General features: G+C 36.3%; 1 protein-coding gene across 5 annotated transcripts in view; it reads right to left on the reverse strand.

The window, feature by feature from the left end:
* SLF2 (SMC5-SMC6 complex localization factor 2) overlaps nucleotides 1-19,894 on the reverse strand; it is a 42,541-nt gene extending 22,647 nt beyond the window's left edge. Inside the window, exons 1-9 of one of the 5 annotated variants that reach the window (XM_007187331.3) lie at nucleotides 19,610-19,894; nucleotides 16,975-17,018; nucleotides 15,741-16,465; nucleotides 14,339-14,396; nucleotides 9,137-10,122; nucleotides 8,084-8,154; nucleotides 5,248-5,370; nucleotides 4,105-4,272; nucleotides 2,869-2,971 (exon numbers count right to left, since the gene is read on the reverse strand). In XM_007187331.3, coding sequence (XP_007187393.2) covers nucleotides 2,869-2,971; nucleotides 4,105-4,272; nucleotides 5,248-5,370; nucleotides 8,084-8,154; nucleotides 9,137-10,122; nucleotides 14,339-14,396; nucleotides 15,741-16,465; nucleotides 16,975-17,018; nucleotides 19,610-19,749 — 2,418 coding nt within the window. In that variant the 5' untranslated portion in view covers nucleotides 19,750-19,894. Of the gene's footprint in view, nucleotides 1-2,868; nucleotides 2,972-4,104; nucleotides 4,273-5,247; nucleotides 5,371-8,083; nucleotides 8,155-8,623; nucleotides 8,699-9,136; nucleotides 10,126-14,338; nucleotides 14,397-15,740; nucleotides 16,466-16,974; nucleotides 17,019-19,609 lie in introns of those variants that run through there. The other 4 variants (XM_007187330.3, XM_007187333.2, XM_007187334.2 and 1 more) reach the window with 4 other exon arrangements.
* Nucleotides 19,895-20,426: the final 532 nt, after the last annotated feature.

Consider the following 20,426-nt stretch of genomic DNA (forward strand, 5'->3'; position numbering starts at 1 on the left):
ATAACTTTAAAAACTATCAAAAATACCTTTCTAGTTCATATTATGCCATGAAACCCAAAGACCATAAAGGAGAAGGCTACTAAATTGATCACATCACAGGCAAAAATCAAACCACAAACTAGTAAAAATATTTGAAAAGATACAAATATACAAATTAATAGACCAATGTATATTTTAAAGAGCTATTCAGTATCACTAGTAATCAAAGAAATGCAAAGAAAAATGACATGATTATCATCAGCTGACTTCAAGACTGGTAAAGATTAAGAGTTTTCATAACACCCAGTGTTCACAAGAGTACTAGGAAAGAGGGAGTATGTCCAGCATGAGTATAATTTGGTAAAAATTGTAAAGTCATTTGGTAATATTTATGCAAAGTCATTGTCCTTACACTTTGATCTACTCAGCCTTTTTAACATACAGGAATTTATATACAGAAGCATATAATTAATGTAATTTTACAAGACAACTTTTTGGGAACAAAATCTCAAGTTTAAAAGACGTTAAAAAATCATAACATATTGAAAGTTATTTTAAAGTGGTTTTGTAGAGAAAAACATGTTGTATTTCTATTTCTCTTTTGTTTTGAAACCATGGATTATGATTATAATAAATTTAAATCTAAAATATAATGGTGAATAGTCCAAACTCTGGTTTCAATCAGGCATATAACTTGTGTCATTTTGAAGTCAACCTATGTGAAAAAATGTCTTTGCTATGATGTTTGAGTTATTACACTCTGCCACTAGGGGCAGCACCATTCAAAGGCATGTTGGACACAGGACAAGTCCTGCTTAAGAATCTTTTTGTGGGGGGGGGGTGATGAATTTTAAGGTGGGCAATACAGTACATGAAGATAAATAAATATGTAAAGAGATACATACATACATATAAAACAATCTAATGTCTGTCAATTGAGATTGGGTTAAATAAATAAATAAATCATGGTACAGCACTACAAAGGAATACTATTACTATTACAATATAGTATACAATATAAAGCCATTAAAAAGAATGATAACATGTCTATACTGAGATGAAAATACTCAATAATTTATTGTTACCTGAAAAAAAAGTTATAAAACAGCACATATTCTGTTCACATTGTCTTTCTGGTCAACTATGTTTAGACACATGATAAAACCATGAAGATGCAAACATTTCAATTACATTTTAACAATTAAATTTCAAACTATCAGGACTATAGCATTAAAATGAATTCTGACATACTTTATTAAAAAAAAACAACTTATAAGTTGGTAAGTCTCTCCATCATGAAAAATGGACTTGGAATTGAAAAGGAGAAACGAGACAAAGTGTCTTACACAGAAAAAGCACTTAACAAATGATTATTAGTTTGCTTTTCAAAGAATAAATATAAAGAGTACAAAAAGCTGCTTACATGAAGATATGCTTGTATGTCATCATTAGGGTTTTAAAGGCTATAATGATGGGCCCACACCAACAAGATGAAAACACAGATAAATGCAAAGTCCTACTTGTAAGTTTAAGAAAAGATATATTACATAATTAGAGAATAATGAAGTCCTGGTGTGACAACAAATGAAGTTTTGAATCGCAATAAACATAAGTATGTGGGGGCGGGGGTAGATGCGTAAGAGCCTTGCTGGAAACTGCTGGTAGGAAAGACCTTATCTGGAGCATATATTCATTTACTGGGGGGGAAGGAGGAACACTTTAGGAGGGAAACTGACAAGCTAAAGGTCATTCAGAAAGGTGATCGGTAAAGGGACTGGATATTTAGTGACTCGAGAAAGTTTAGTGTGGGGAGTGATGAGGGTCATGATAGTTGTTTAACTGAAGGACTGTTAGACAGATGAGGCATACTGCGGGAAGCTATAGAAAAGATAATTAGTACTACTACTTAAAAAACCATTTGGAGGCAAATTTTGATTTAATTAGGACTGTTTAAAAAAAAAAAAATCACTGGGATCCAAGTAGTGAGCTCCTAACCACTGGAAGCAAATGCTCCTGCCCCACAGTCTGTCCCACCTGTTATTCTCTCTGCCTAGAATGCCCTTCTCCCATTTACCATCTGACATATCTATAAACGTACACACACCTGTTTATTGTCTATCTCCTCTATATGAGAATGTGGGTTTCATAAAATCAGAAACAATGATTTTTTAAATTTCTGTTCTCTCCAGCACCTGGCACAGTTGGCACTCAAACATGGCAGCTATATGAAAAATGAATGAAAAACTATATTGGAATATCTAGTTCTTGCAAATATGAGATTCTTTGAAATGTAACCTTAAAGCCCAATTAGAAACTGCATATATTTTCCCCACTTCTCACTTCACATATATAGTAGTTACAGTTCTCTGATACCACTGATATTTATAAAGTTACCATGTAGATAGTACAAAATTAATTATTTAAGTGGATTTAAAAGTTAAATATGAATGGGGAAAAGAAATATTCAGTTGGATTTGCACTCCCTGTACCCAGTTATGAATGGAGAAATATCAGTATACAAGTCAAATCCTAAAAATGTATGTAGGCACCTCCACAAAAATGGGGGGAAAAGGTAGAAAAAAATCCCCCCAGGTACGCAAGCATTAGAAGACTTCTTCTAAAGCAAACTACAATAGTGATTTACCAGTGTGATGAAACGTCTTAGGCACAACTAGCATTATTGCCTATCTTGCACACTATCTGCATTAGCATTCCTTTTATAATCTCTTTATACGACTCTTTTTGCTTCATTCTAGCCCACTAAAATCATGGGTTTGATATGCTAGATTTTTTCTCTAGTAATGTGCAAATAAGATTATATTTTAAAAGTTTATTTTTGACTGCGATATATAGAAAGAGGCAACTATACCCCCCAAATATTTGTCTTACCCGAAACAGCCACTTTAACACAGGTACAGGACACTGGACATAGTGATAAGCAGAGGTAAGGAAGCCTTGTGTTGTCAAAAAAATCTGATCTGTTTTTCCTGATCTGAAAAAATACAGTGAAATCAATATGACTGTTATCTTCAATGGCAAGAAACTTCTACCACCACCACATCTGACATAATCAGGGAAATGAGCAAGCAAACCATCGCAGTCCGTGGAGGTGGACTCTACCCCAATGTGGATGGGTTACTCATTAGAAATTCAATCAGTGGCCTAAAGCTGAACCAATCTGTTGGCTTGGCTCCAGATTTATCTGGTGGACAAATCTACAGTAGCTGGCAGTGTTGAAGAGCCTATCAAGTCTCAGAGTATCGTCTGCTTTTGCCAGCTTGGGTTTGTACTTCCATAAAACTCAGCACCACAATTAATGTGATCTCTCTGGATCTGAGCTATCATGTACTGAGAGAAATTAGACCAGTTTGGGTATTGTGGTAGAGACTGTTAATCCCAACATCTATTCTTGTCTTTCCTCTTGGTAACTGAACCCTGGGGTTTTTAGCTGGGCACACTGGCTGCCTGAAATAAAAATCACTTCTCAGCCTTCCTTGTAGCTAGGTGTGGCCATGTTGACTAAGTTCTACCCAACTAACCATAAGTAGAAGTGTTGTGTGGGGTTTCTGGGAATTTAAAGGCTGGAGCTCCAGTAGCACCTGAAGCAACCAGGTGCTAAGGATGGTGGGGAAGAAAGATTATATGGTGAAACACCAGCCCTGGACTTCCTACCTCTGAACTTCTTCCACATCAGAAAGAAATATACTTCTTGTTTAAGCCTTGTTATTTTATTTTATTTATTTATTTTTAACATCTTTATTGGAGTATAATTACTTTACAATGTTGTGTTAGTTTCTGCTGTATAACAAAGTGAATCAGCTATATGTATACATATATCCTGATATCCCCTCCCTCTTGCGCCTCCCTAAGCCTTGTTATTTTGACAGTCCCTGTTATTAGATACTGATCTTAACCCTAACTAATAAAGGCATGTAATATGCCAAGCGACTATCTTACACTGCTTCCTATAACTAAATAATAAAACACAAAGAGCAACAGTAATAAGTAAGAGGATGAGGAAACTGGATAGGTCAGAATAGAAATTAACCTTTCAGAAGATCACATCAGTCAGAAATCTTTCAATTTTTATACAAGAAAAAGTAAAATGTCTATTTTCCTACTTACTTAAGAATAAGCTTTTCTACAGCACTTTGTCCGATAAAACCAGAGTCTCTTAAATCCAAGGTATACTGATTGAAAATTTTTCCAGAATTAAGGAAATTAAATATTTCTTCGCCTGGATGATGATCAGGAATAGCATCAATTGTAACTGAAAATTTCTTTAGAAATTCTCTGAAAAAAAGAAGTTATTGAATACTGAACAGTTTTACTGCATATAATTTTATATTTAAAGAAAGGGTGCAAAAAACCCTTTTCTTAGGACCACTATTAATCCCACATTAGAAGACGAACATGAGAACACATGTTCTGCTCTCCCACTTTTTGCTAGTATTGAATAGTTATAGTCCAAAGCCACTAAATGTGTCTGTGTGAAAAGAATAGGAGAAAAGACAAAAAATGTAACTTGGCCTTAAAATCTGCCTTTCAAATCCACCTCAGATGGATTAAAAACCCATCATAGATTATTCACAGAGTAAATAACCATCAGTGGCCCATTTATTTTACGAAAACAAAATTTTAAAATGTATTTTTAATACAGCATACATCATGAAAAATGCTGTACCTGTGCTCTTTTTTCCTCTGATTTTATTTATGTACTTATCCAGTTTTATTGAGGTATAACTGACATACAGGACTGTTTAAGTTTAAAATATACAGCATAAGGATTTGACTTACATACATCATGAAATGATTATCACAAGTTTAGTGAACATCCACCATCTCATATTGATACAACATTAAAGAAATAGGAAATTTTTTTTTTTCTTGTGGGGAGAACTCTTAGGATTTACTCTCTCAACAACTTTCATACACAACATAAAGCAGTGTTAATTATATTTCTCATGTTGCACATGACATCCCTAGTACTTATTTATCTTATAACTTCAAGTTTGTACATTTTAACCACCTTCATTCAATCCCTCCCTCCCCCAAACCTTCTGCCTCTAGTAACCACAAATCTGATCATTTTCTTTGAGTTTGTTTTTGAAGTATAACTGACCTACAACACTGTTAGTTCCTATTACACAACATTATATTGATTTTGTACTTCTATACATTGCAAAATGATCATCATGATAAGTCTAGTTATGATACACCACCATTTACAAAGATATTATATAGTTATTTACTATATTCTCCACATACCTGTGCTCTTCTAAGAGGCCATCTTCATCATCTGTACTGTCTTGATCGCCAATTCTGATTGGGGATTTAATGCCTCGGCCCTGCCTTATGTCTTCCTGTAGTTGCTTCTGCAGTTCATCTAGCCTGAGAATCGAAAGAATGTTATAATAAATGGCTTAAACTAAAGATTTTTTTATTTTTAAGGTATGTCTAAAAGCAGCACCAAAGAAAACTCTTATTAAAAGATTTGAATATTTCTTTACGGCTAGGACTTCAAGAATGATGTCCAAATCATTTAGAGATCGGGGGAGGAAAAATCACAAAGAATAAACACCACTGATTTGATTATCCCTCTAATCTTTAATGCTCACTGGACTTCCAGTAGACCAACCACCTGATAACGTTAACTAGGCTTTCTAGAAGCAGTAGTCATCACCATTGTCACTGTGATTATCACAACACCCAACACTTACTAAGCAGTTACTATGACAGTGTACCAAGGACTTCATGTATTAACTCTTTTAACCCTCACAACAATTCCATGAGGTAGATTATTACCCATTTCATACACGAGGAAACAGGCATTAGAAAAGCTAACTTGCTCAAGCTCACAATGTAAGGAGCTGGGATTCAAAGCCAGAGAGTTTAGCTCTGGAGTCCTTGCTTATATTGCTTGCCAAGATTAAGTTACTTTAACCAAGGTCCTTATTCCCAGCTCCAGCCCCACAGTAGATGAGTATAATACAACAGTAAATGACCAGTGAAGGCACTGCTCTATCACTACAGGAAAGAGTTAATCATCAGATCAAACTAGAACCTCTGCCTTTGGTCTGTGCAATGTTCAATTTTAAATAAGCAACTTCAGATCTGACATCACAAATCACATGAATTCATGAAACTTTTAAAGAATTTTACAGTTGACGGGAATTCCCTGGCAGTCCAGTGGTTAGGAATCCATGCTTCCCTTGCAGGGGGCACAGGTTCCATCCCTGGTTGGGGAAACTAAGACCCCAAATGCTGCACAGTGAGGCTAAAAAAAAATAATAATAATAATTTTATAGTAGAGACAAATTGCTCTAGTTAAATTCAGAAAGGGGAATACTCCTCACTTACTGTCTGCAATTCCTATGCTTAGCTACTTAAAGACACATATATACCAACTTCAAGCCAACTGAGGTTTCAGTGAATTTCTCTGCATTCGTTTCAAGGATAGTCTTTGAACTAATAAGGAATACTATTTTTCCCCTTTCATAAGCAAAAGCAGTTTGCAACTAGTTACATAAATTTCATTGGGGTTATTATAATTCCCAAACTTTTTGATTTCTGTATGTGTGTGTGTGTGGGGGGGGTATCAGTAATAATTCTAAACTTCTTTCTCAAAAGAGTAATTTGATGTAGAAATACCACTTTTGGTTATACTCATTTCAAAACTTGGACTTGGATGGCATACAAATGTTTAACAAGTATGAAGATGCCACTTCATACCTGTTAGGATGGCTATCATTAAAAAACCAGAAAAACCAAGTGCTGGTGAGGAGGTAGAGAAACTGGACCCGTGTGCACTACTGGTAGGAATATAAAATGGTACAGCCACTATAGAAAACAGTACAGCAATTCCTCAAAAAATTATGTATAGAATTACCATATGATCCAGCAATTCCACTTCTGGGTATATACCCAAAAGAACTTAAAGTGGGTACCTGAAGAGATAATTTGTACACCCATGTTCATAGCAGCAAAATTTACAGTAGTCAAAAAACAGAAGCAACCCAAATGCGTCCATCAATAGATAAATGGATAAATAAAATGAGGTACATACATACAGTGGAATATTATTCAGCCTTAAAAAGGAATGAAATTGGGTCATTTGTAGAGACGTGGATGGATCTAGAGACTATCATACAGAGTGAAGTCAGAAAGAGAAAAACAAATATTGTATATTAACGCATATACATGGAACCTAGAAAAATGGTACAGATGAACCGTTTGCAGAGCAGAAATAGAGACACAGATGTAGAGAACAAACATATGGACACCAAGGGGGGAAAATGGTGGGGGGAGTGGTGGTGGTGGGATGAACTGGGAGATTGGGATTGACATATATACAGTAATATGTATAAACTAGATAACTCATAAGAACCTGCTGTATAAAAAAGTAAATAAAATTCAAAAATTCAAAAGAAAAAAAAAAGGAAATTCTGACACATGCTACAACATGGATGAACCATGAAGACATTATGCTAAGTGAAATAAGCCAGTCATAAAAGGACAAATACTGTATGATCCCATTTATATGAGGTACCTAGAACAGTCAATTTCATACTAACAGAAAGAGTAGTAGTTGCCAGGGGCTAGAGGGAAGGGGAGAATAGGGATTTATTGTTTAATGGGTATAAAATTTCAGTTAGGGAAGATGGAAAATAAAAGTTCTGGAGATGGATGGTGATGATGGTTGCACAACAATGCGAATGTATGGTAATGCCAGTGAACTATACATTTAAAGATGATTGAAATCGTAAATTTTATGTTATATATTTTTGTCACAATAAAAAAAATACAAAAAAAAATTTCTACCCATGCTTTTGATCAAGAACTTCAGCTACCAGATACCAGCTGTGGTAAGCAGAAAGGAATTCATACTATTAATCAATGCAGTATGCCATAAAAACCAGGATCTTCTGATTCAGCCTGTAAATAAGAACACCTTATTTCTAACATAATTGACAGCAAAACTGTTATAACAGCACTAGCACAAAATACATGTTCATTTCTCATGTTTTTTTAAGGTAAATTAAAAGCCAGCCATATAAACAAACAGTATGTTAAATTTAGCAAGATAGTCACGATGCTAACCTACCTTTGTGTGTCTTCCATCTCCTTCACTAGACGCTCTAAAGTATTTGTATAAGTTCCACTATGAACATGTTCCTAAAACAAGAAGAAAATTTGGGAATACTTTATAACATATCTTAGTAGAAGAATTGGGATGTTTTAATTTATTCAGAACACTAAAAAATATTTTCTATTTCAATAACCTGGGCCAGGAGGATATCTTTCTTAAAAAGATAATTTTCACCATCATGCTTTAAATCTAGAATTTTGTACTGCAGGCAATTTGATTTTACCATCTATTAGGAAAGGCACTACTTATAAAAACCGTGCTAGCCTTAGGAACTGACTGTCAACACCCAAGGGCTCCACAGCTACCCTGTCTTTATTTTTAAATTCTATTTTAGTGGAATTAAACTACTAATTTTTAGGTGTTACCATGAAACATTAACACCTTCCCCACCAAATTTTACACAATGAGAATTTAATTCAGCTTATTCCCAAGATAGAATGAAGCACTTTATAAATAAAATTGCACACCACAATTAACAACATTTCTACACTCTACCTTCATTTACAGCAGTGGTCTCCAAAGCAGGGGGTGTGCAAGGTGATCCATTGGGGTGCAGGAAGAAAATAATAGAACTTCTATTTATATGGAACTTCTATAGAAACTCCAGTAGAACTTACTCTATTGTAACTTCTATATAACTTATATAGGAAAATACTTTTTTCTTCTTCCTTTCAAATTCTGTTTTCTTCATATGCTTTAGAAAGTACATAGTAGTATAGTAGTACATGTATATAATCTATAGGTATACATATATATTGGGGTACATGCTCAAAATTTTTTTACTAATAAAAGTGTGTGTGATCAAAAAAAGTTTGGAGACCACTGATTTACAGTTATAAAGCTGAAAATATGGGAAATTCATTAACCAAAAAGAACTATACCGCTTTCAGTCTAATTATAAGTTGTAACAAACAGTGAATTTTAAAGTAAGTTCTAACAATCTATCCCTCTTTCACTAGTCAATCCATCTTTCTCTCAAGTAAAGGTAAGTGTCATAAAACTACTTACTGTATAGTCTGATGACTGAGATCTAAGCCCCTTAGAAAGAGCAGGAGGCTTTCCTGTAGTTGCAGGAGTCTGATTGAAGTTCAAAGCCATTATTTCTTCCAGTGATTTTAATGTTTCCTCTTCCTCATCACTGTCTAGGTTATAACCTAAACTTTCTTCATCACTATCAAAATCACCCCTTAGTTTTCTTTTCAGTGCACTGCTACCTGCATTGGAATTTCCTGAACTCTCTTTATCTGAAGGGGCTTTATCTGAAGGTGCTGTTGGGCTCGGAATACATGGCACAACTTCCAAAGCAGCCGGGGGAGACTTTGTAGGAGTGCCATATTCTGAACGCAAAGATCCCCCACAGATTTTCCCTGTAGATACGTTAGAATCAGACTTATTAGTCTTTGCTTTGTGTTCCTTGTGTTTGGAGGACTCTGTAGAATGCCCAGAACATTCTTTAGATGAGGAACGCTCTTTATCTTTTTTAGGAACTGGAAGAGTGCAATTTTTAGCATTTAACGGAACCCGAGAGGAACCAGCACTTGGAACATGGGAAAGTAAAGGTAGAAGTTTTGTCTCCTGTGATGCCACAGAGCTAGCAGTTTTATTTTTCTGAAGGTTGCTAGCTTTTTTAACTGCAGACTTTTCCTGAGGTAAAGATAAGTGGGGTTTCTGTATCTTAGTCTCTTTGGTACTTGCCACACGAATTTGGTCACTATTCCTGGAAGAATGGTGCCCAGAATTTGAAGGTGCCAAGCCTGCAGAGGAGCAATCAGCTTCTTCATTCGGTTCCTTGGATATATCTTCCAAGCGCAATACACCACCAGGTGTCTTCAGTGCAATATGTTTTATAAATTTTTCTCTCTGATGTGGTCCATCAGGACGCTTCTCAAGGAAGGACTCTTTTGCTTTTGGCATTATAGATTCTCTTGTGCTTTTCAGATCTGAGTCCACAGAGTTCCTTTTTCTTTTGTCAGGGAATTTATTCTGCTTAGAGCCTGCTAAAATTTAATTTTTGCCAGATTAGTGAAAAGTATACTTTCCTATCTTATTAAAGTTTATTCAGTAAGTGTCTAGAATACCCTGACAAAATGTTTAAATTCTAAAAGTTTAGGCTGAGATTATTAACCACATATGGAATGAGGAAACAGAGTTAATATTTTATTTATTAACTGATAAATAGTAGTGTCCATGAAATTTAGTCCAAAGCTAATGACAAATGCTCATTTTCATTCAAAAGCTATTAAAAGTTTACCACCTAAATAGAATTAGAGATGTTACACCCCAAAACACTAAAAAACTGCTTATCTGTATCAAGGAAAGGATCCTAAAGGCACTTTTCCTCAAAGTGCATATACTCTTTCTTAGACTAAAGCCTACCTGGTTCTAGAAATGTAACACTTTTACATCTAAATTTATAGTACCTTAAAATACATATACAAGAACTAGTTGAAGGCAGAAAAATTTTAATTTCTCAATTAAAAAAAATTCCCCTAAGTCTTTTTCCCTACAATTAAATTATTTATTCTTTCCCATGTATCCCTCTAGTCTTCAGCTGTGTTATGGGTTGAACTGTAGCTCCCAAAATGATATGTTGAAGTGTTAACTCCCAGAACCTCAGAATGTGACCTGAATTAGAAATAGGGTCTTTATAGGGGCAATCAAATTAAAATGAGGTCATTAGGGTAAGTCCTAATCCAATACAACTGGTGTCCTTATAAAAAGAGGAAATTTGGACATGGAGAAAGACATGCAGAAGAAAGATAATATGAAGACACATAGGAAGAAGATGCCACGTGACTGAAGTGATGCACCTACAAGTCAAGGAATGCTAAGGATTGTAGACAAACACCAGAAGCTGGAAGGGCAAGTAAAAGGAGTCTCCCCTATAGTTTTTAAGAGAGAGCATGGTCCTGCTGATAACCTTAGTTTGGGAATTCTAGCTTCCAGAATCATGAGACAATAAATTTCTGTTGTTTTAAGCCACCTAGGTTTAGGTACTTTGTTATGGCAGCCCTAGGAAACTAATACAACTTGTCTCTGTGTTAGGAGCTCCATCCAGAAGCACATATATTTGAGTTAACCAGTTTTTTTTAATTTCTGTGTTTAAAAATGTGATGTTTCATTAATTCACTCTTAAAATTTATTATTCATTAAAAATTCACTATTTATATAACTAGTATTCTCAAAATCAAATGTCCCTAAATCAAGTTCTTTCTGCACATGGACAGATGTCCCCAAATTCTTAACAGCTTGATTTAAAAAACAAAAACCAAAAAACCTCAAGAGTTAAGCAATTATTTGCATAACCTGATCAATACATACTCTGGAAAACTCAATTTATAAGAATGAAAAATCAATTAATAAACAAATGCTCCTATCTACATTCTTCTACAGATACTTTTATTACCTGAGAAATCATTCCATGCCCACTAAGTTTTCTGGAGTTAAATGTCTTATAAAAAAGGACAGAGGTCCCTTATAGGGCAGGATGAGAAATCAGATAACTAAGAAAAAGAGAAGACTTAACACTGATTATCTTAAGTTTGGGGGTTACAAAAAAGCTACAGAGCTGCTAATTTGAGTTTTGCTCCATTTCCTTAGAGAAGTCAGACAATTTATACACAGCTAGTAATGAGGGGAAATTCCTGCTTTGTTTAAGAAGTAAAGACTTACCTAGGAGGAAAGAAAAACTGTGTGCAAAGTTTAGGAAAAATCAGCTTATTATTATTCTTTTTTTTAAGTGACGGTGTTTTTTTTTTTTTTATGTTTGGCTGCATTGGGTCTGTGTTGCTGCGTGCGGTCTTTTCTCTAGTTGCAGCGAGCAGGGGCTAGCCTTCACTGCCATGCGCGGGCTTCTCACTGCTGTGGCTTCTCTTGTTGCACAGCACAGCCTCTAGGCGCGCAGGCTCAGTAGTTGTGGCTCGCGGGCTCTAGAGCGCAGGCTCAGTAGTTGTGGCGCATGGGCTTAGTTGCTCTGCAGCATGTGGGGTCTTCCCAGACCAGGGCTCGAACCCGTGTCCCCTGCATTGGCAGGCGGATTCTTAACCACTGCGCCACCAGGGAAGCCCGAAAAATCGGCTTATTAAGAGCTTTTAACATCTAGTGTTAAGAGGAGGGTGAATTGGTATTACAGGTCTCCTTTTGCAAGCTCTCTAGGGCAGTAATGTAACTGTAAACATTTCATGATTCTTTTCATACTTCTTGTACAACCTGTAGGCTGAATGTTTGTTTTAAAACACTTCAAATATCTATTAATATATAAAATACTCAGATAAGATAGGGACTGAATTTGTAAAAAGAAAAAAAGGAAAGATCCAAATGCTCAATAGGGGATTGGTTATTAATAAATTATGGAATAAACTAGGGAGGGATTAAGTTGGTCCTCAGAATTCAGCCAAAGGACAGGGCTCTGGAAGACCAAAGAGCTAAATGCCTACCCTACCAACATTTTTGAAATCCCTGAACTTGTGTGTGATTAATGAATGTGTGACTATGTATATCACCACAACTGTTAAGTGTAATTAGCAGTAATATAAATATAACATAATATTTGGATTATTCATATCTATTCATTATTTATCTATCAGATAAAGATAAACATTCTTCATGTTATCTAGAGTGAAAAATCCCCTTATGCCCTTTATATTCTGTTGATATTCAACTGAAGTATAAATGTATGTTTACTAAGGTTACAACACCATAATTATTAATGAGGATTATGAAAACATGCAAACATATTAGAAATAAAAATGCAAGTGAAGGCAATTATCTTAAACCTGCCTCTGAAAATATGTAGAAAGCATCCTTTTCAAGCAGTCTTCAAGAATGCGGGAAACAGTATATGGGAAACTACTTTAGTCACCACTGATGAAATCTGCAAACCCATGAACTGAAGAGAATTTTTATCTTAGTCATTATCAGAGAAAAAAATGCTGAACAGCTTGGTGGCAACACCACCACCAGTGGTCCCTTATACTAGCAGAGGTAGCCTAAAGACATTTTGTTTTCCATACACCTCAGTGCAAAGTGATCATTTATTTATTTAGTTTTACAAATATGTAACACAGTACAGGAGCAATCTCATGGCTCATGGCTGAGAAATTATTGTTCTTGTACTATAATGTCAAAATCCACTAAAATTTGATCACTAAAACCAACAATACTGTAAAATTTTTAAAAATTAAAAAAAAACACATAAAACCTCAAATTTATTCTTTTATCCTAGAAGGTCCTTCTACAACAGTAAAATATGATTTCAGCCTTGGCTGCAGATGGATTTTAAGACTCAAGATCACTTGGTCAAAATGCAGTACACCTCTACAATGTATAAAAAACAGAGTTTTACATGAAACCTGAAGAAGAATGAGTCAGAACTGTCTCTCTGTACCTGTTTTTTCATCTCTAAAAGTAACCACCTTATAAGGATGTGAATCAAATGATTAAAAGCATGGTGCACAGTAAGTGCTCAATAAATGTTGGCTATTATCAGTATGTCCAATGTATCTTACTGATTGTGGAAATTTGTAAAGTCCATTTTTCAAAGTCTGCAGTTATAGCAGAAAAAGAAATTTGATACACCAGACTGTTCTGAACAGTTGGCATTTCCGGGGGCCTTTCATTTTCTATGTTATACATTTCTGCAGTGTCTGAATTTTACACTGTTCTATCTTCTAGTTAAAAAGAATACTTTAACAATTACTGAATTAACAGTAGCTGTTTGTTATTATGTATTTTCTCAATCAACAGTTACTGAAAGTACAAATTAATATCATGTAGGTGTCCTTGAATTTGATATTAAAAAGGGACCTTTGTATTTGAAATATTAAGAAACAGTTTTGGACCCTGATAACAGTTTCAAACTTAAACAAAGCATCTATAATATCAAGACCTCAGTCCACAATTCCAAGAATTTAAGATTATGCTTCTTAATGTAGCCAAGGATTCAGAAATAGAACACTGAGTACCAATATGAGAAGCACATTGTTAGGAACTCTCGAAGAAGGCAGAGAAGAGCCAAGACAAACCACTGTTTACACATACTGAATTCAAGAACTATTCCTTCTGAATATAACATTACCAAACTTTTAACTAATCTGAGACACGCAATTTACCTCTAGGAAGGAAACTGCATATTTAAACAAATTTAAGTAAAAAACAGTGCCATTAAGATGCAAATTTATTTAAAATTCTGAAATTTAATTTTGATTCTACCTGAAGCAGGTTCCCATGAATCAGAAGAGGATCTTTTTCTTGAGAGAGGTCCATTTTCCTATTAGCAAAATGAGAAAAAATTAATTAGGAGTTGGGAGCAGTCAAGAATGTGAACTTTTCTTCATAATATTTAAACACAGATTTCTAGACTGAATAAAGCAAGCACGAAATTTGGAGGTAAACCCAAACTTCTATAATAAAATATTTCAAATTCTTAAGTCCCTTCATAAAAATGAAGTACATTTGTATATGTAAAAATGTCAGTTTTCATAATGTAGATTTAGAAATTTTTATTAATAGCTCAAGATTAATATTAGAGCACTGTACTACTATTATTTTAATAAAGAAATAGCCTAACATTTGCCTATCAAATGGCTACAACTCACTCTTCAACACTTCTGTTTAGGTACTGATACACCACCAAACACTGAAATGTTATGAAAATGGACCAAATGTTACTAACTTCTATTGATCATTAGCAAATCTCACTGGTAAAGGCACCAAATTCCTTGCAAACAAACCCATGAGTTTACAAATATAATTTTCCAGCAGTATAAAATACAACTCCATTCACTCTTAGAATGTCATAGTTTGGTTTATTTTTGGTCCATCTGGTTTTAAAATCTCATAGTATCTTATCAACATAGCACTTTCTTGATATCTCATCTTCCTTTAGTTGCTCTGTATGTAGAGAAGCTTTCTGATACAGATGTACTTAACAACTTGACTTTCCAGGGGACAGGAACACCTTTTATGCTAATTCTCAAAACAGAAGTTTGATGAGCTTAAGATGTATCTGGATAGTTTTCATCATATTCTAAGTTTTCTAAGACCTATACTCAACTACTTAAGACATATAACCTAAACCAGTGATTTTCAAACTTTAAAGTGCAGCAGAATAATCTGGAAGGCTTGTTAATTGCAGATTGCTGGACTCTACTTCACAGTTTCTGGTTCATTGGGTTTGGAGTGGGGCCTGAGAATCTGCATTTCTAACAAGTTCCTAGGTGATGCTGATGTTGCTAGTACAGGAACATTTTGAGAACCTCTGTTCTAAACCATTCCTGTTGTTTTAGATTTTCCATTCCCTTAAGAATCTCCCTTCAGTGCAGCCTAACTTAAAAATGACTGTACTTGTCTTAAAAAAAATGCTTACTTTCCTGATTAAGAAAGATCTTTGCTCCTGGTCTGAAAAAATTATGGGCAAAAAACAATGCTTTACTAAGTTCGACGGACAGTTGGAGGAAATTTAATGAAACTAGCTTCTATACAAACTGTGTATCAGTATTTCCTTAACAAAAGGTACCAAATTGTTTCTTAACAATTATCAAACATTTTTAGATTTAGTATTCTAAATACGATAAAATAGTAGCCAAGCTAATTCAGCATTTATTGCACATACCAGGTTTGAAAGATTACTATTTCCGGCTGTGACATCATTCTGTTTACTCTGTTCCTGCCTTGGTTTGCATCTTCTTCCTATACTAGAGGATTTTAAGGAAAGAGTGCTTGCTGCTGAGAAAGAATTTTCTGAGTTGATTCTCTGCTCCATTTGCTCCCTTCTCAACCTCTTTAGTTCTCTTTCTCTGCAGTAAGAAGCTAGAGACAACTGGAACTTAGCTCCCAGTGGGCTTTCTCCTGGGTGGTGCCTGGATAGGCTGCTCCTGCTGCTAAGGCTTCTGGAGCTGTTCTTGAAGATGTCAGCTTCTGTCACCGCGGCCTGCTTTTTAGAATCTGCACTGATTTTGCCTCGATCTCCATCATTCTTCTCCCTGCTATTTTCATGAATGAAATGTGACTTCCTTCCCTCTGGAGACTGATGTTTTTTCTTCGTCTCTTTTGACAAGAGATATGAAGGAGGAACGTATTTTGTAACTGCCTTTGGACATTTGGTGGCCAGTGACACACAAGGCTGACGTGACTCATGTACACCATGATCTCTATGGTGCTCTTTAACACCTTTCATGAATGCCTCTAAGACGGGGCTCTTTTCTGATGGCACCCTTTTGGGTTTAGATCTTTTTGGTGAGGATAGTTTCCTTTCAAACTGCTCTGTCCCACTGATGGACAATCCACTTTCTCCATATTTGATGTTCGATTTTTGTGGAGAATCCAACATATGTCTATCTAAATAGCCAATTAAAACACATACACATTGTATGTTATTAAAAATAGCACAAACTATTACATTTGTATATTTATTATAAATTATTATACTTAAAATATTAAGCTATCACAAAAGTTTTCAAATTGATAATTAAATGATACACATATTATTGGGGGTGGAAATTAAGACATGATTTAATAGCCTTACTTTCACAAAGCTCCCTTTTTGTTACATCATGTAAGCTCCCTATAGCTCCACTTATGAAATAAGTTACTTTAATACAGAATCGAAATAGTATACATTATGAACATTATTGACTGGAATATTTTCAATTAAGAAAGCGTAACAGCAAAAAGTTTCTTCATGATGTTTAGAACTTATCTTTGTAAACAATACTGCATCTTCTTTATATTTTCTATTTTGAATACCATGTTTAATCAAATTCATAAGAGTTTAGAGTAGATTTAAAAATTGACTCCATCTTCCTCCCCAAAAGATCCCACAAAAGATGCATTAACAGTATACATACCTTGTTTTGAAGCTGGTTTGAAGAAATCTATAATTGACTGCTTCCTGAAAATAAAAGCATAACTAATATGGGATCACATTAGCAAATATTAAAACTTCAATAATTCAGATTAAGTGGAGAATATTAGTAGATTTATAGACTATAGGCTGAATTTCACTATCTGGTTTAATCAAGTTCTGACAATGACAATAATGCTTTGCTAAGCTGATTATAAAAAATTTTAAAAATTAAATTCAGCACTTCCTGTAGGAGTAAATTTATAAAAGCAGTATTGAGGTTTATATACTCTATAGTACTAAAATGATAAGACTGGAGTGTGGATCTAAGGAATTGGTAGAGTATTTCCTAGGACTGAAAAGCTTGCTGCTGTGTGGGAGAAGAAAAGAACTTGAGGGGATCTGATCCTATTCCTTGATATCTCCAGTGCCAGGTACAAAATAATGCTCAATAGATGTTTGCTGAACAAATAATGGAGATTATAAAAACTAAGTAAAACCTGAACAGACTCATAACAAGAGCAGATGGTAGAATGGCAAATATGGGTGCTTTTGCTGGTCTGGAGAGGCAGATGAAGAGTGTACTGGGCAAAAGGAAGAAAGGATCACGTTCTAACCTTATACTATACTCTTTATACACTACAGTTAGATGTTAATCTAAGTAACAGCAAAAACTGGAATGCATAGTGTTTCAAAATCTTAATTTTTTACTAAGAATTCTTAAGATATTTATGAAAATAATGCGTTGCCTAGGAAAAACACAAAACAGAGAAAAAGGAGAAAGTTAACAAGAATAACAAAAACCAAACTGTTTTAATTTTTAAGGGTTTCTGCATCCTACAATGAACACAAAGTGAAGTAGGACCATATTACCATAATTTGTATTCTGATTTGTTCATGTGTTTAGAGTTGTCAACTGCATAGAGGGATGTTATTGTATGTTGAGCAACAAATCACCTTTCTGGCAAATTTTGCTAAAATGTATTCATTTTAGCTGAAAGAAAATAAGCAGTAGATGAGTTTCCCTAAATATTTGTCCACTATGAGCTTGGAATGCTCAGAGGAAACTTGAACAATCCAAGTCCTTTGAAGGTTATGCTTCTTCTACATCTTGTACTCTTTACTTGCCACATTAGAATAGCAATGCCCATTCTTAATGGTTTACTGAGAGTCCACAATGTTTGAGATGCTGGTAGAAAAACTAAGCAGCTATGAAATGAATGAGTGGGAACGTATGCATTTTTTTCATAAAATAAATTATATCAGAGGGTAAAAGAAATACTAGAGGTCTGCAAAGGGGAGAAGGATGATGCCTTCAGTTACTGGTTGAGTAAAGAGAGATGAGAAAGGACTAAAAAGCAGCTAATTAACTCAAAACAATACTGAATGTTTTTATGTTAATTACTAAAAGTAACTCTGTATCTCTTCCGTAAAGTATTACATCTTTTTGGTTAATACACCTGAGAGAAAAATGGCTTTGGGTAAAACATACAAGAAACCTGTAAAATAACCATGAATGTGACTTTCAAGAAAGAACAGTCCCCTAAGTTCACATGCACAGAAAGGTCCATTACTTATTTATAACTAATTAAACTAATTATAACTAATTAAAAAATTATTTGTAACAGCACACAAACCCTTATCTGAAACTTTTGGGGCCAAATGTGTTTTAGAATTCTAAATTTTTTTTTTGGATGCATTATGTAAAGCCCCCAGTGGGGTCTGAGACTGCACCCTGTAAGCAAACACATTAATATTTCTCCAGCAAAACTTACGAACACTCACACCTAATGAGATAAAGACCATCTATAGCCTTCCATTAGTTCTGGTCAGGTTTGGCTGCCAAGTTAGATGTGGTGCCAAACTTATTGAAAACTTTCGATTTTCATAGCTTTCTGAATTAAGATAAGGGGTTGTGGACCTGTACCACAATATTAGAAGATAAATTTACTGTTAAACTTATGTTACAAGCTTTTAAACTTAAAATAAAAAAGACAGTACCAAGTGCGTAGAGAATTTAAACATGTTTTATTGTCAGAGGATTTCATTTGATTAAACTCCCCATCTCATTACATAGCTCCCACAAAATCTTTACAAAAAAACCTGGCCTCTTGGAGAGGCGTAAAGTTACTGAAGGAGAAAACATATCACATTCCAAATCTGCATGTTTTTTAAATTAAGACTTATCGTGCATAGTGGACTTTAAAGCAATTCGTGGAAGGGTTTCCCTCATCACATCTTACATAATTTCACCCACAATACAGAAAAGGCTTATACTATTCAACCACTAGAATCAGTAAAACTGACAGCGTACAGAAAACCACTTAAATATGCATTTAGCAGCCAGGGCCCCGGGTCCAGCTAAAGTAAAGGACAAAAATCACGTTCTACCTAAGGCGGGTGGTCCGTAGCCATCCAGGCTGTGGTCACTAGACCAAGAACAGCGTCCCAACTACAGAAAAGGAGACTCCAGCTCCCAGCAGGCCCCGCGCGGAGGCGGGACGGTGGTTTGCCAGGCCCCGGACGCGGAGGCCTGAGCTCGCGGAGGATGGCGGGAACTGGAAGAGCGGCCGTCCGCAATCCTCCCTCATACCCTTGCCCCCGCGACCCGGCCCCTTCTCAAGCCCTCTGCACGGTACCTGTCCCCAGGACTCTCTGTTCTCTTTCCCGCTGCAGCAGGGGCGGTACTACCGGGTCTCAGATGGCAGCGCGGGGGCGACGACCCCGGGGCTGGGGATGAGGGGAAACCTGGCCTAGCGGGCATGCAGCGCCTTGTCATGTCGGCGCCGCTGGCGACGGCGGCATGTGCTGTGGCTGGAGAAGTTGGGTGCGTGGTTGCCGTCTTGCTGCTGGGACTCGGGGAGGCTGTCGGAGCAGAGGTGGGCGGCACCCCCTTCTCTCTTCATGGCGGTTCTCTCTCTTCGGAAGTGACTCCGGTGTGAGCGGGAAGGAACCTGAGGACCAACAGGGGGCGGGTCTTACTTGAAGCGTCGCGTTTTGATTGGCTGGCACGGTGGTCATTCCTGTCGTGGCGCAATAGAAAGCCGCAGCCTCTCAGGGAAAGGCGGGGTTTCGGGGAGGGGGAGGAGAGAAGGAAGACTGCCCCCCGTCACGTGCACAGGGACGGGGACGGAGATGGGGACGGGGACGCGGGGGGCGGGGAATGTGTGGGGGCGCCGCGGCCTCCGGGCCGCGTCGGCTTCGGCGGGCGCGTGGGGGCGGGCAGGCGCTGGCAGTCGAGGGTAGCAGAGCGCGCTGCGGCAGCTGGCGACACCCATCTTGAAGAGGGCGAGGGGGGAGGCAAACCCCGAGCTCGGTAGCTGTCCTCAATGAAGATGGCCAACATTTGGGCTTCCAGTGTCACACAGTTGTGCCTCAGAAATCCCCAGCTGTTCATTACATCTTCTCTTTAACATCTTAGGCCAAAGTGCCCTGATGCTGTCACCATTTCCTCGG

The sequence above is a fragment of the Balaenoptera acutorostrata genome, chromosome 16 (assembly GCF_949987535.1).
Source record: "Balaenoptera acutorostrata chromosome 16, mBalAcu1.1, whole genome shotgun sequence".
Taxonomy (NCBI): Eukaryota; Metazoa; Chordata; class Mammalia; order Artiodactyla; family Balaenopteridae; genus Balaenoptera; species Balaenoptera acutorostrata.